This window comes from Pelophylax lessonae, assembly GCF_965119305.1.
Source record: "Pelophylax lessonae genome assembly, chromosome: 4".
NCBI classification, from domain to species: Eukaryota; Metazoa; Chordata; class Amphibia; order Anura; family Ranidae; genus Pelophylax; species Pelophylax lessonae.
The window spans coordinates 174,406,193-174,419,549 of NC_138771.1; the positions used below are offsets into that span (position 1 = coordinate 174,406,193).

The 13,357-nt window shown below is 44.5% G+C and overlaps 1 protein-coding gene across 2 annotated transcripts in view; it reads right to left on the reverse strand.

Moving 5' to 3' along the window:
• The window catches only part of UPF2 (UPF2 regulator of nonsense mediated mRNA decay), a gene marked incomplete at its 3' end in the record, with an annotated part of 673,568 nt that overhangs the window by 57,410 nt on the left and 602,801 nt on the right, over window positions 1–13,357 (reverse strand). For both annotated transcript variants that reach the window (XM_082254342.1, XM_082254343.1), the window contains exons 12-14: window positions 3,340–3,525; window positions 752–955; window positions 199–474 (exon numbers count right to left, since the gene is read on the reverse strand). In XM_082254342.1, the coding sequence (XP_082110468.1) occupies window positions 199–474; window positions 752–955; window positions 3,340–3,525 (666 nt within the window). The remainder of the gene's footprint in view (window positions 1–198; window positions 475–751; window positions 956–3,339; window positions 3,526–13,357) is intronic.

Genomic DNA, 13,357 nt, shown 5'->3' on the forward strand with positions numbered 1-13,357 from the left:
AAAGATTGGTCTGAATAGGTTATTGGCGCATGGACAAAAAAGGGAAAGGCAAGTTAAAATCAGATAAAACCTCTAGGTTTAAAAATGGGACTGGACTTTTTAAAGAAACAAGGAATCCTTTCCAGATGTTATTGCTCTGGCATTTAAAGAAAGTTCAGTTTTCTAAAAATGTAGGTTTCACACAACCAGTTGTCCCACCTGAAAATAAACGAGGAAGCAATCAAGTTTGCGCTTGCTAGAGCCTCGATCAAAGTACTGCCCACAGGTATCAAGAATAGTGCAGACTAATCGAATGCGAAATAAGTGCTCAGGAGGATCCAGATGACTGGGAGTACCATCCGAGTTCACGCCAAAGGATATGAAAGAATAAAGTGTGCGGAATATAACTGCAGATTCAACCATTCTATAGTTATAAAGTTCTCCAAGAAATTTTGCACTGCTTATCCGGCGCTGGTTAAACTTTGGCTGATTTACCTAGAAGGAAAATATAAAAAAGTATCAGTGTCAGTATATACTACCATTGTAGTGCAGTCAACATTACCACATCTAACATTTATGTTATTGTAAACAGGGATGAGAAACAAAGGTGAAGGCATTTATCTATGAAATAATATCAAATGTTTACCCATTTGCTGAATTATGATCATGGAAATGAGCCACATAAAATAAGTTATGTCCATACAAATAATGCAATAACTCCTTATGCTTTCAACTTATTTTGAAAAAAACACACAAAAGGCTGTTAGAATACCTCCATCCCTAGACGTATATCTTCCAGAACACCGTCTACCACATGAATTCCAACATCCTCCTGATAAAGCACCAAGCCTGCCAAGAGGTTAGCCACACAATGGATGCTGTTGTATTTTACATTCCAAATGTTGATCATGCAGCAAATGACATAATCTTTCACCTCAGGATCCTGCCAAGGCAACTTCCTCATTTGCCGCAAAACCTAAGAAGTAGATACATGATAAGAGCAGAGGCTATTTATATATGAAATGTTACTCAATGTGTGCTTTAATAATTGCCCTGTTAGGCTTAATAAAGTAAACGGAATAATAAATGCTTTAAAAGTAAATAGGCATAAAAAGACTTGGCAATACAAACTGTCAAATTTAATGCAATAATAATTTTAAAATGCTCATTAAAATACATTTTACAGAACACACTGTATGAAGGAACATGTTCATGTTAGTGGGAACACCTTCACAGCATTCCAAGCTATGCTGTCCCACATTAAACAAAGAATGTATGTTACCATAGATTAGGGGTCTCCAAACAATGGACCTCGTTGTTTAGGAACTACAATTCCCATCATGCCTTGGCACGTCTGTGAATGTCAACGTTTTACAATGCCTCATGGGATGTGTAGTTCTGCAAAAGCTGGAGGGCCAAAGTTTGGAGATCCCTGCCATAGATGCTTAAATGCTGCGTTTCTTTGTTACCGATAGGAACGTGAACAATTGAAACAGTTAAGAAAAAGGGGGAACAAGGGGTTGCAAAGGGGCAGAAAAACTATACTAATAAAGTGCAATGTATGATGCTCTAGCCATCTACAGTTTCTAAATCATTTTAAAATGAGCCTGTCATCGAAAGAAAAAAAGCATAACCAAACAGCATTAATCAAGTAAAATATGCAAAAACAGATCTGTATTAGGATTCCTCTATCGCTCATTTATGTTTTTCCAACTGCTTGACTCTGTAGGTCTCAAAACTTTAGAGTTACAGAATAAAACCTGAAACCACAAAAGGTACCTCTCGCCATAAAATCTGTGGATATTTTAATATTGCAGCTTCAGATAAAGTTTTTACAAGAAAAACAGTGGCGCTAGCAATGGTAGTATTTAAGTGCATTCATTCGTAATAAGGTACTTTTTATGTATCCAAATGTAAAAATTTATAGAAAGATAAAGAGTGGGACAAAATTGTTAAAGAAATTCTTAATTTAGGCAAGATTAACTGTAGGTTTTGCTGAATAATTCTGTTCCTAATCAGCTGCCAATGCAGAAATGAAAAAATCTAGTGTAAGAAGAAAGCCACTATCCTATTACTAAACACTCTCTTGGACTATTAAAGTCAAATTTGTCAGAAAATTTAAAGTGATTCTATAGGTTTAATTTATTTTTTTCTAAAATAGCAAACCTGTCATACTTACCGGCTCTGTGCATTTCTTTGCACAGAGCAACCTCGATCCTCCTCTTCTGGGGTCCCCTGGCAACCAAGTGCCCCCATGGGCACTTGTGTGGGCTCAAACCCAAGCCACACTGTGTGTATTGACACACAATGCGGCTCAGTCCAGCCCCACGTTCCCTACTCCCAGACTTTGAAAGCTGCTGCCGAGCTTCCAGAGATTTGAGAGGAGAGCAGCACTGCTGCAAAAATGCAGAGCACTGGATCGAGAATGGGCTCAGGTAATTAACCATGGTTTGTATCTGGATTGTGGCCGTGCCACTTGGCAGCCTGTGTCCCCTCTCCTGAGTCTCCCCGCCCACCAGCTGATGTCACCCTATCAGCAGGGCAGGGGACAGGATGCTCTGGACAGAGAGCGGTAGTCTTTTTATATTAACAAGTGGGTAATCTTGTTAATATATGTTGGGCAGCTCCCATCCTCTGTCCAGATCTGCAGCTCCTCCCGCTCACCTCTCTGCTGATAGGATGACTTTGGCAGCCAGCCGGGAGACTCGGGAGAGTACTTGTAGACTGATAAATGCCTCTGCCCTGCCAACAGGTAGGAATGTGCAGGGGAGAAGGAACTTGAAAGGGGGACAGTATGAAAGGAAAGGAGGTGCCATTACAGCAAAGGGGCACAGTGATGTAAAGGTGACTGCACTGTAAAGAGGGGCTGTGATATAAAGGGAAACCGAGGACACTGTGGGACTGCTCTAAAAGGTGGAACTGTGCTGTAAAGAGAGACCGATGTGAAGGGGGGCTGAGCTACGACTTCCTAGAATTTGATATGTGGTTTGACAGATTTAAGCTGGGGCCCTGTAATTCATGGTAATGAACCCTACCATTATCAGGACTCAGTATTATCACCCTAGACAATGTTTATGCCATTACCGAATGACTTAAGGGCAATTCCACTCTTGCAGCCAAACTGAGATAACAACTACGTTATTATATTTATTACAAGTTCTCATTCACATTACATAACTTTAAAAAAAAAAAAAAAAACACACAAGATTAAAAATAGCTTCTTGCCTTTTAAACTGCTCTTTGAAAAAGAGAACTTTATATTTTTTACAGGTAAAAAAAGACAATGTAAAGAAATAAAGATGCCATAGATAACAAGCAAAGTCACCTTTCATCCATCCAACACAAAAAAGTACAACTAACCTTCTCAGTTGTGACCTTTGAAAGATCCTTATACAGTAATTTTCTAATGTATTCTTGCAGTGGTGGACGTTTTTTTCTCACAGTCTTTTCAGCAGGGGGTGGGTTGCAATAATAGTAGGCATTTTCCACCATTGTTACATATCTTGCATCCAAGTGCATGGCTTGCTTCTTGCGCATCATTTGTTCCTAAACAGTTTACAAATGCAAAAAAGTATGACAAATATAAGCTAAAACCAAACCGCTCAACTGATTTTACAAAATGGACGAATAGCTTACATCTATTATTTTTTTCTTACCGATTCCAAACAAAAACAAATCCATGCCAATGAAATAATGTACATGTCAGGGTGCTTGCCTTTGTCCCCAATATTTAAAAAAAAAAAAAAACACAAGCCCACACGCTAAGAACACAATGAAGTCCAATTACAGATGTGCAGGGTGTAATTCATAATCGGATTTGTTTATTTTCACAATGCTAGAAAAATGTGCTGCAATCCTCAAATATAAACTTTATAGTAAAAGGTAACACAAAAGAGCGCACCACCAGATAGTGTAGAAAAACATCCTCTAATCGAAATATAGAAAAACTACTTACAAAGAAGTATCTATTAAGAGTGTATAGTAAGTAACTTGATCAGAGCGTATAGCAACTCAAATCCTTTGTCAGTTGCCTTGTGCAGATGTAAAAACTACCACTTCCAGAAAGCCAGCAAAAAACGAAAAAGCATGAGGTGGTGGAACAGGACTGTAAAGGATACTGAATTAGCTGGGATGAAAAACCGTCAATACGCATCTGTTGTTTTCTAGATGGGGCTGACTTACATGTTTTCAAAAGACTTGCAGAGGAAAGGGAGACTAAGGAGGTTGAAAGGAAATAAGACTACACTGTGCAGCGCTCAGGGAACTTTGCTCAGTTATAGCCAAGTCACTATTTTTAATTTTTAAAGACACCTTACTGGCTGGAATAATACCAACTGATTGATGTAGAGCAAATGCGGTACCAATTTACAAAAAAAGATCAAAATGTATACCAGAAAACTAGAGACCAGTCAGCCTGACATTAATAGTATGTAAGGTATTTAAGGGAATGGTAAAGGACTCTATACAGAAATTTGTCTGTGATAAAAAAGTGTAAGGGACAACCAATATGGATTTATGAAAGACTGTTCTTGTCAGACCAAACTGTCATGGTTCTATTAGAAAGTAGGAGAGAAATTGGATGGAGCAAGTCCAGAGGACATAGTGAACTAGATTTTGCTAAGGCATTTGATAATGTACAAACATTTAATCTACAGAAGTCTGTTGAAGTTGATGAAATTGTATGTACGTGGATAGGAAACTGGTTACATTGAATGAGTCCAGAGAGTTGCGATAAATTACTCATTCTCTCAATTGTCTAAAGTTGCGAGTGGTTCTGTATTGGGGCCGATGTAAGATTTGCTTATTAACGATATAGAGGTTGGAATTGAGAACTCCAGTGTTTTCTGAGGATAGCAAACTATGCAGGGAAATCATTACAGGAAGTCACCTGACAAAATAGGGAAATAGGGGGGGGGGGGGGGTTGCCAGCTACATGCAGATATTTGATATTGAGAAATGTAAAGTTATGTACTTGGGTGCCAAAAACACACATGCAAATTACAGTAAAACCTTGGATTGCGAGCATAATTCGTTCCGGAACCATGCTTGTAATCCAAAGCACTCTTATATCAAAGCGAATTTCCCCATAAGAAATAATGGAAACTCAGATGATTCGTTCCACGACCATTTATTCATAAGTCCTTCAGTTTATAGTCCATATAAAAAGATTATAGCATTGCGATAGGTAGCATAAAATGTCCATCCACAAATAGCCGCTTCCAAAAGGGGATTAGAAGCAAAATCCAGCAGGAGCTACAGAGTATAAAAGAGAAGAGAGGCGCCTCTAAGTGTAGCAATATGGTTCCATTTAATGAAGGTTCAACATTCAGCAACTCACATGGTTGATGAATAAAACAGGCACATCTAAGTATGCAGGCATCCGGGGTAAAGCTGTACACATAGACTATGTTCTGCACCGCCGGCTGCCAGTCTGTAATCCTGATCGGGAAGACCACCCTGCAGTAAAGCGATCTGAAAGCGAGGGGCAGCATGGAAGGGATGACGTAGATGTCGGTGCGGAGGATGGTCTATGTAGACAGCTTTACCCCGAATGCCTGCATCTTTAGATGTGCCTGTTCCAATCATCAACCATGTGAGTTGCTAAATGTTGTACCTTCATTAAATTTAACCATATTGCTACACTTAGAGGCGCCTCTCTTCTCTTTTATACTCAGCTGTGACTTGAGGCTACTTGTATATCAAGACAACGCTTGTATATCAAGTCAAAATTTATTTGAAAATGTTGCTTGTCTTGCAAAGCGCTCTTAAACCAAGTTACTCTCAAACCAAGGTTTTACTGTACAAGATTGCAGAGGATCTGGGAGTGCTTTTAGATTACAGCAAAAGCATGCAATGCCAAGCCACATTAAAAAGGGAATACATTCAAGGAGGTAAATCAATTCTACCCCCTTACAAAACACTGGTTGGGGGTCATCTTGAATATACCAGTTCAGTTTTGGTCACCAATCTTCAGGAAAGAGGTTGTTGAATTAGAAAGTTCAGCAAAGAGCAACAAAATTGATAAGAGGGATCTCAGCTATGAGGATTGATTACATAGATTAGTTATTCACTCTGCAGAAAGAGGCGCTTAAGAGGGAATATGCATTACAATTTACAAGTATAACAAAAAGGTGACTCAAATAACATGCAGCCACGATTTGAGGTTAGAAGAAAGGAGGTTTAATCCCAGGTTGTGGAAAGTTGTCTTTACTGTTAGAGCAGCTAAAACTTGAAACTCCCTTTCTCACAAAGTGGTATTAGCTGAGAGTGCTGATAATTTAACAAAAAATTTAAGAGGTCCTCCTCAGGAAGCCAAATATACAAGGCTATGGGAATTGAATTGTTAGAGCACAAATCATCACCCCCACCCCAAGTTGAAATGGATGGACCTGTCATATTTCACCCTTACAAACTAGCTATGAGAGGTACTTCTAGTAGGAGGAAAAAAAAATAAAAAATCAATATGGCAAACAGAAATCACTGGGAACAAGAGAAACTAAGCCGCGTTAAGAGGTAGTGACAGTGGTGTTGAGAAACAGCTCCTGCGATTGTCAAAAGGTGAGCTTCTCATCTGTTGCATAGTTGCAATGGAGGAAGGAGAGAACAGACCAGTAACAGAAAAGTAGGCAAAATACTGGTTAGTAACGGAAAACGCTTTTTCCTAGAATCCTCCAGGAGAGTTCACAAGAGAGATGCCTATGCCCACCTACAGGACACCCAGGTCTAACCCAGGAGTTAAAAAGGTTTCGAAGAGCCAGTAGCCTTAGCTATTCACAAGAGAACTACAAAACACATTAACTTTGATTAACATTACTTAGGGAGGGAACTCGCCATACTATAGAATTCTATGAAATCAAGTAAAAAAAAATGGGATTTGACTTACAGTAAAATCCATTTCTCTGATGTTCATTGACGGACACAGCTCCTAATCTTAACAATTGGGTTATACTGCCCCCTACAGGAGTAGGAGACTAGGCAGAAAAAAAGTCTGGCTATGCCTATGGGCAGCCCCAGGGGGTATAGTCCTTCTCTCTGCTATAGTTACTCAGTTTTGTTACAAGCAGTGTCAGAAGAATTACAACTCCAGAGGGGTGGGTGCTGTGTCCGTCAATGAACATCAGAGAAATGGATTTTACGGTAAGTCAAAAATCCCATTTTCTCTTTCATTCATTGACGGACACAGCTCCTCATCTTCTTGACTACGTGGTTCGCCCCAAAGTCGTGTCAAACATGAGGGGTAGAAACAGCAAGAAAATAATACTTCTTAAAGCTAAATATAGCCAACCAGGTAACATGGAGCTCAACCATAAAACTGGAGCTCACCTGAAAAAAATTAAAACACCCTCAAAGAGGACCAAGTCCTCTAAACAGCAGCCTGTAAAACCTTGCGGCCAAAGGAAGCATTAACAGATGCCAACACATCCACCTTATAAAACTTTGTGAAAGTGTGCACAGAGGACCAGGTACCCGCCTTTCAAACCTGCATCACTGACGCCTGATAACGGAAGGCCCAGGAGGCAACTAAGCGTACGAGTAGAGTGCGCCTTAACAGGGAAAGGAGGAACTTGACCCCTAAAAGAATAAGCCTAAACCACCGTCTGTCTGATCCATCCGGAAATGGTTGCAGCAGAAGCAGCCAACCCTTTGGGAGGTCCATCCATGAGGACAAATAATGAGTCTGACTTTCTAAAAGACTCCGTAGTTGCCAGGTACACCCTTACTGCCCGAAACACATACAGGGAATGCAAGGCAATTTCCTTAAGATGCTTAGGCCTGGAACACAGGTCGGGCAACACAATGTCTTCATTCAAATTAAAAATTAGAGATGACCTTTGGAAGGAACGGCAGACATGGATGAAGAATCACCTTATCCCTGTGAACCACTGGGTAATGCGAACGACAAGACAGCACCGCCAGCTCCGACACCCTGCATGCAGAAGTAATAGGACAATGTAAGCAGGGGAACCTCCCGAATGTTTTCAAAGGGAGGCTTCTGGAGAACGGACACCAAATGTAGGTCCCACGGCAGCAATGGAGACTGCACTGGAGGAACCAAGTGTTTCACTCACTGGAGAAAAAGGTATGCATCAAGGAGTGTGTGGCCAATGGATGTTGAAAGAAAACCGCCAAAGACGAAACCTGGCCCTTGATGGTACTCAAGGCCAGGCGCTGCTCAACCCCTCGGAGGAGGGCCAAGATCCGAGTCACCAAAAAGGAGTGAGGGTAAACCCTGAGGGATTCACACCACGTAATGCACGTCTTCCAAGTACAATGTAAAAATCTTCCTAGAAATCGATTTTCTAGCTTTTAACAGCGTAGGAATAACCAAGTCAGACAACCACCTATCCTTCAGCACCTAGCTTTCAACAGCCAAGCCATCAAAGCCAGCGACTAAAGCAGGATGGAAGATTGGCCCTTGCGACAACATATTTCCTGAGAGGAAGTCTCCAAGGAGCATCCGCAACCAGCGTACAAGATCGGCGTACCAAGACTGGCGAGGCCCAGTCTGGAGCCACTAGGCTGACCGGAATCCCTTCTGCCTTGATCCAGTGCAGGAGTCTTGGCAAAAGCTTGAGAGGAGGAAAAGCATAAATCAGACGATACCGATTCTAAGGAGCCACTAATGCCTGTGGCATCGGCTAGAGAATCCTGGGACCATGCCACAAAACTCTGCACTTTCCTGTTGAGGGGAGAGGCCAACAGATCCACCTCGGGAGTACCCCACCGGAGACACAACTGATGAAAACGCCTCCGGATGAAGTGAGCATTTCCCCTGGTCTAACGCCTGTCGACTGAGGTAATCCGCCTGCCAATTTTCCACCCAGGAATGTGCACAGCAGAGAGGGCTGGAACTAATCGTTCTGACCACCTTAGAATGCCAGGTACTTTCCGAGCTGCCAGGACACTTCTCATGCACCCTTGGTGATTGACATAGGCCACGGCCGTGGCATTGTCCGATTGAATCTGTACCGAACACCCCTGGAGACGACATGTCCAATGATCTAGACAGTCTGATCGCTTGGAGTTCCAGTAAATTGATCGATAGCCTGGACTCTTCCTGTGCTGAGGACACCTCCCAAACCCAGACAGGCTGGCTTCTGTATCGACGACCGTTCAGTACAGGGGAAGAAACTATGACGAAGTGCGGGAGAACGAAGCCAGCAAACCAGGGACCCCCTCGTACTCCGGCTCAACAGGATCCGATTGTCTAGAGAATAAGGATTCTTATTCCATTTCAACAGAATCTCTTTTTGCAAAGATCTCGCGTGGAACTGTGCAATTGGAACCGCCTTGAAGGTAGACACCATCAGGTCCAGTACCCGCAAGACCGAAGAGATGACCGTCTGCTGGATAGCAGAAGCTGAATTGCCTCCTGCAATTTCTGAAGTTTTTCCAGAGGAAGAAACACTCTGGCTGAGGCTGAGTCCAGAGTCAGACCCAGATAGTCCAGGTTTATGGAACCAGAGCAGACCTCTGAAGATTCAGAATCCAACGAACTCCCTCAGAGTTAGCAGACTAATCTCCAAGTTGTCCAACAGAGAAGTCGAAGACTCTGCTAGCAAAAGCAGATCGTTCAGATACCCCAGTACACCCATCCCCCATTGATGCAGAAATGCTAGCACTGGGGCCAATACTTTTGTGAAAACCCGAGGAGCAGAGGCTAGACCAAAGGGTAACGCCACAAACTGATAACGCTCCTCTCCCACGGCAAAGCAGAGGAAGCGCTGGTGATCGGCACACAATGTAAAGGTAAGCATCCTTGATGTCGATAGAGGCAAGAAAATCCCCCTGATGCAGGGATGCCACTATCGTGCAAATAGACTCCATTCTGAACATCTGTACATGGCGCATTGAGGTCCAGAATTGGACACACCTTGCTTCCTTCCTGGGGACCATAAAAAGGTTTGAGCAAAAACCCTTAAAACGTTCCCGAAGTCAGAACCGGGACAATCGCCCCTTGAAAGAACAGGTCTTGTAGCGCCCCAAACAGACCCTGTAAGCGATCCGGGTACAAGTGCAAGTTGAAAGGAAAGAACCTTGCTGGGGTACCAGAGCGAAACTCGATCTTGTAGCAGGAACCGATACAAGTGAGGGCGCACCTTCATGCTAAAGGAGCCTTGTCCGCGAGTCTGGAGAAGCCATTAGGGGAGCCGCATCCAAAGAGGCATCACAAATAAACTGCAGCCCCTGGACCAGCTGGTCCGCCAGCTCAGCAAAGGCAGGGGGGAGCTGTTCCCCTTCCAGGTCATGGCATAAAAGCTTAGCCCACTCGGTCAGAGTTTGCGACACCAGGGCAATGGTGATTACCTGCCTTAGTGCCGAACCAGCCAGAGTGTACATATTGTGGGCCATAGCCTCCGCCTTCCTGTCAGCCGGGTCCTTAAAGACTGGAGACTCTTCAACCAGAATCAAGGTTGCCTTGTTCAATCTGGAAACCGGAGGATCCACCAGCGGTGGAACAGTCCACTTTTAATAAGGAACTCCTCATAGGGGTATTGCCTAGAAAATCGCTTAGGGGCCCCAAGGGGAAACTTTGGTCGCCCCCACTCTTTCGCGGCAATTCTGTCAAAATAGGTGGGATAAAGGAAACCCCTTTGCCACTCTGGATGGCTTGTGAGTGCCAAAGGAAACCTGCGCCTCCGTCACAGCTGTGTCCTCCATCTTTAAGGTCTCATGCACTGAGGGGCCCACGTCCACCCCAAAACCCTCCAGGGGGGAGAGGGGGGGACAGCTACTCACTATACCAGGAACCAGGTGGGCACTGCTACAGACAGAACCCCTCCCCATCAAAATGGAGGGCTGTCAGCCAAGAGGAACACTGACTCGGTCTCGAGACCCGGTCATATGCGACCTGGTGAGGTGTTTAGCTCGCAGGTCAGCCCCCGTCCGATAGGGCTATGTCGTGGCCGACCTAGCGCGGAGCGGAGGTCTGCGTGCGTTCGCTGGCCAGCCCGTCACCCAGTCCGGCAATTGATTGCAGATCTAACAGGAAAAAAAAAAAAAACACAGGAAAAAAATTTCTATCTAAAAAGAAAAAAATGCCAAGACCAGAGATCCCAGCAAGGAAGTAGGTCCTTACTCCTTACTAGGCAGAAAAAAAACCTATAGCAGAGAGAGGGAGTATACCCCCTGGGACTGCCCACAGGAGTAGCCAGACTTTTTCTGCCTAGTGTCCTACTCCAGTAGGAGGCAGTATAAGTCAATGATTAAGAAGATCAGGAGCGGTGTCTGTCAATGAACGAAAGAGAAGTTAAAGCGGAGTTCCACCCAAAAGTGGAACTTCCGCTTTAGGTGTTCCTACCCCCCTGACATGCCACATTTGGCATGTCCTTTTTTTGGGGGGGGGAGCGGGTACCTAGTTTTGACAGGTACCCGCTCCCACTTCCGCTCGGAGCGCCGCGGCGCCCTGAGCGGAAGTTCTCCTCTCCCCCTCCCTCCCTGCAATCTTCTGGGACACGTCAGAGGTCCCAGAAGATTGCCGGCCAATCACGGCGCGCAGCGCGACTCGCGCATGCGCAATGGGTACCCGGCTGTGAAGCCGCAAACTAACAGCCGGGTGCCCACAGCAGTGATGCCAGCGCCGAGGGAGAGGATCGAGGCTTCGGGCGGCCGCATCGCTGGACCGTTGGACAGGTGAGTCAAATGGCTGGAACTCCGCTTTAAGTTTTCCTATAATCATGCTCCAGGGCAATTCAAACCAGAGAAGTCGACTTCCTAGCTTTTAGCATCCAGTCTGTCCCTTGGAACCAAGGAAATGTTAAAGTGGAAGTAAACCCTCCTTTTGGGTTCAGCCAAGAAAGCTGCCCTCTTGGCCTCTGTTTAATTTTCAACTGCCATGATGCTGCACGTGTGATCAGTTACGACACCAGCCATTGGATGGTTTGACAGTTTGGTTGAGAGCAGAACCAATGTGACAGTTACATTCCCGGCATCCCTGTGCGTGGAGACAAACCTGTCTAGTTTTTTGTTGAACCTGGAGGAAAGAGGTCCACATCTGGCACCGCCTGCCTGTTACTCAAGTCCTGGTACACTCTTGATGTTCACCTGGGTCCAGATGCTGCTGGCTAAGGAAGTTTACCTTCCAATTGACCACCCATAGAACAAACACAGCAGAAAAAGGCTGGAAGGTGAAGTTTGTACCAGGATCCAATCTACCTTTTTTGTTGTGTCGAACTTTGTTAAATGCACAATTTTCAATTCTATTAATGTAGGTGCATTTTAAGACCTAAATGCAAAAGGTGGGTCCTGCAATTAGGTCTCATGGTTGATACCTTATCCACTGCTTGATCTTCCTGGTTTGAAGCGTACATAATGCTGTCAAGTAACAGGTCAAGGTACACTAAAGGATGCTGTAATTTGAATCAGTTAGGCATAATCCAGAACTGGAAAGCGGTGTGTGAAGTCGGGCAGTTTACATAGCAGCAACAGTCAGCCTTCAAGACTGGCAAGGGCAGTCTAGAGCCATTAGGATGGCCGTAATCCCTTCTGCCTCAAGCCTACGCAGGAGTCTTAGCAGACATCCCAGAGGAGGAAAGCCGTATTTCAGAGGACACCGGCCCCAAAGGAGCCACCAGCGTGTCCGTGGCGATGGCCAGAGGATCCCAAGACCGCGCCACAAACCCAAACACCCGCCTGTGGAGACGAGAAACCAAAAAGACCAACTCGGGAGTTCCCCACCAGAGACACCACTAATGAAACACCTCCGAGGAGATGTCCAGTATATCGATCGGTAGTATGTATTCTTCTAGAGGATAGACCCCCTGAACATAATCAGTGTCAAAAACACGCCACCCCACCCAGACAGGCTGGCATCCATGGTGACCACCGTTCAGTACAGGGAAATGAAGATCCACCCTGTCGAAGCGCCGGAGAGCAAAGCCACCGAAGCAGGGACCTTCTCTTATCCCGACTCGACAGGACCTTGAAGAGGTTTCGTGTGAACAGATTTTGGAACTTATCTTATGGGAGGAACATCCTGGCTGAGGCCGAGTCCAGAACAGACCCAGAAAGTCCAACTAGGTGGGAGAGAGCCAAGGCCAATAACTGAAAATTAAATATCCAACAAACTCCTACAGAATCCGCACAGTAATCTCCCGGTTTTCTGTCAGAACAGTCGGAGACTCTGCTCGAAGAAGATCATTCAGCAGGGTTCACATTTTTACCAATAAAATTCCATGACTTCAAGTAACTAAGCTGGGAGCCGGTATCACTTCAGGCGCATGGGTGAAAAAGCCAGCGATCGGATTGGAAGCTGTCGAGCAAGCAGCTGCAGACTGGTGCTTTGCCTCTCCCATGTTCAAAATGTCAAACGTTTTACGACACAGTGTACATTTAGCACGTCCCGGGTCCTGATCTTTCTCCAGCCACCTCTCATACT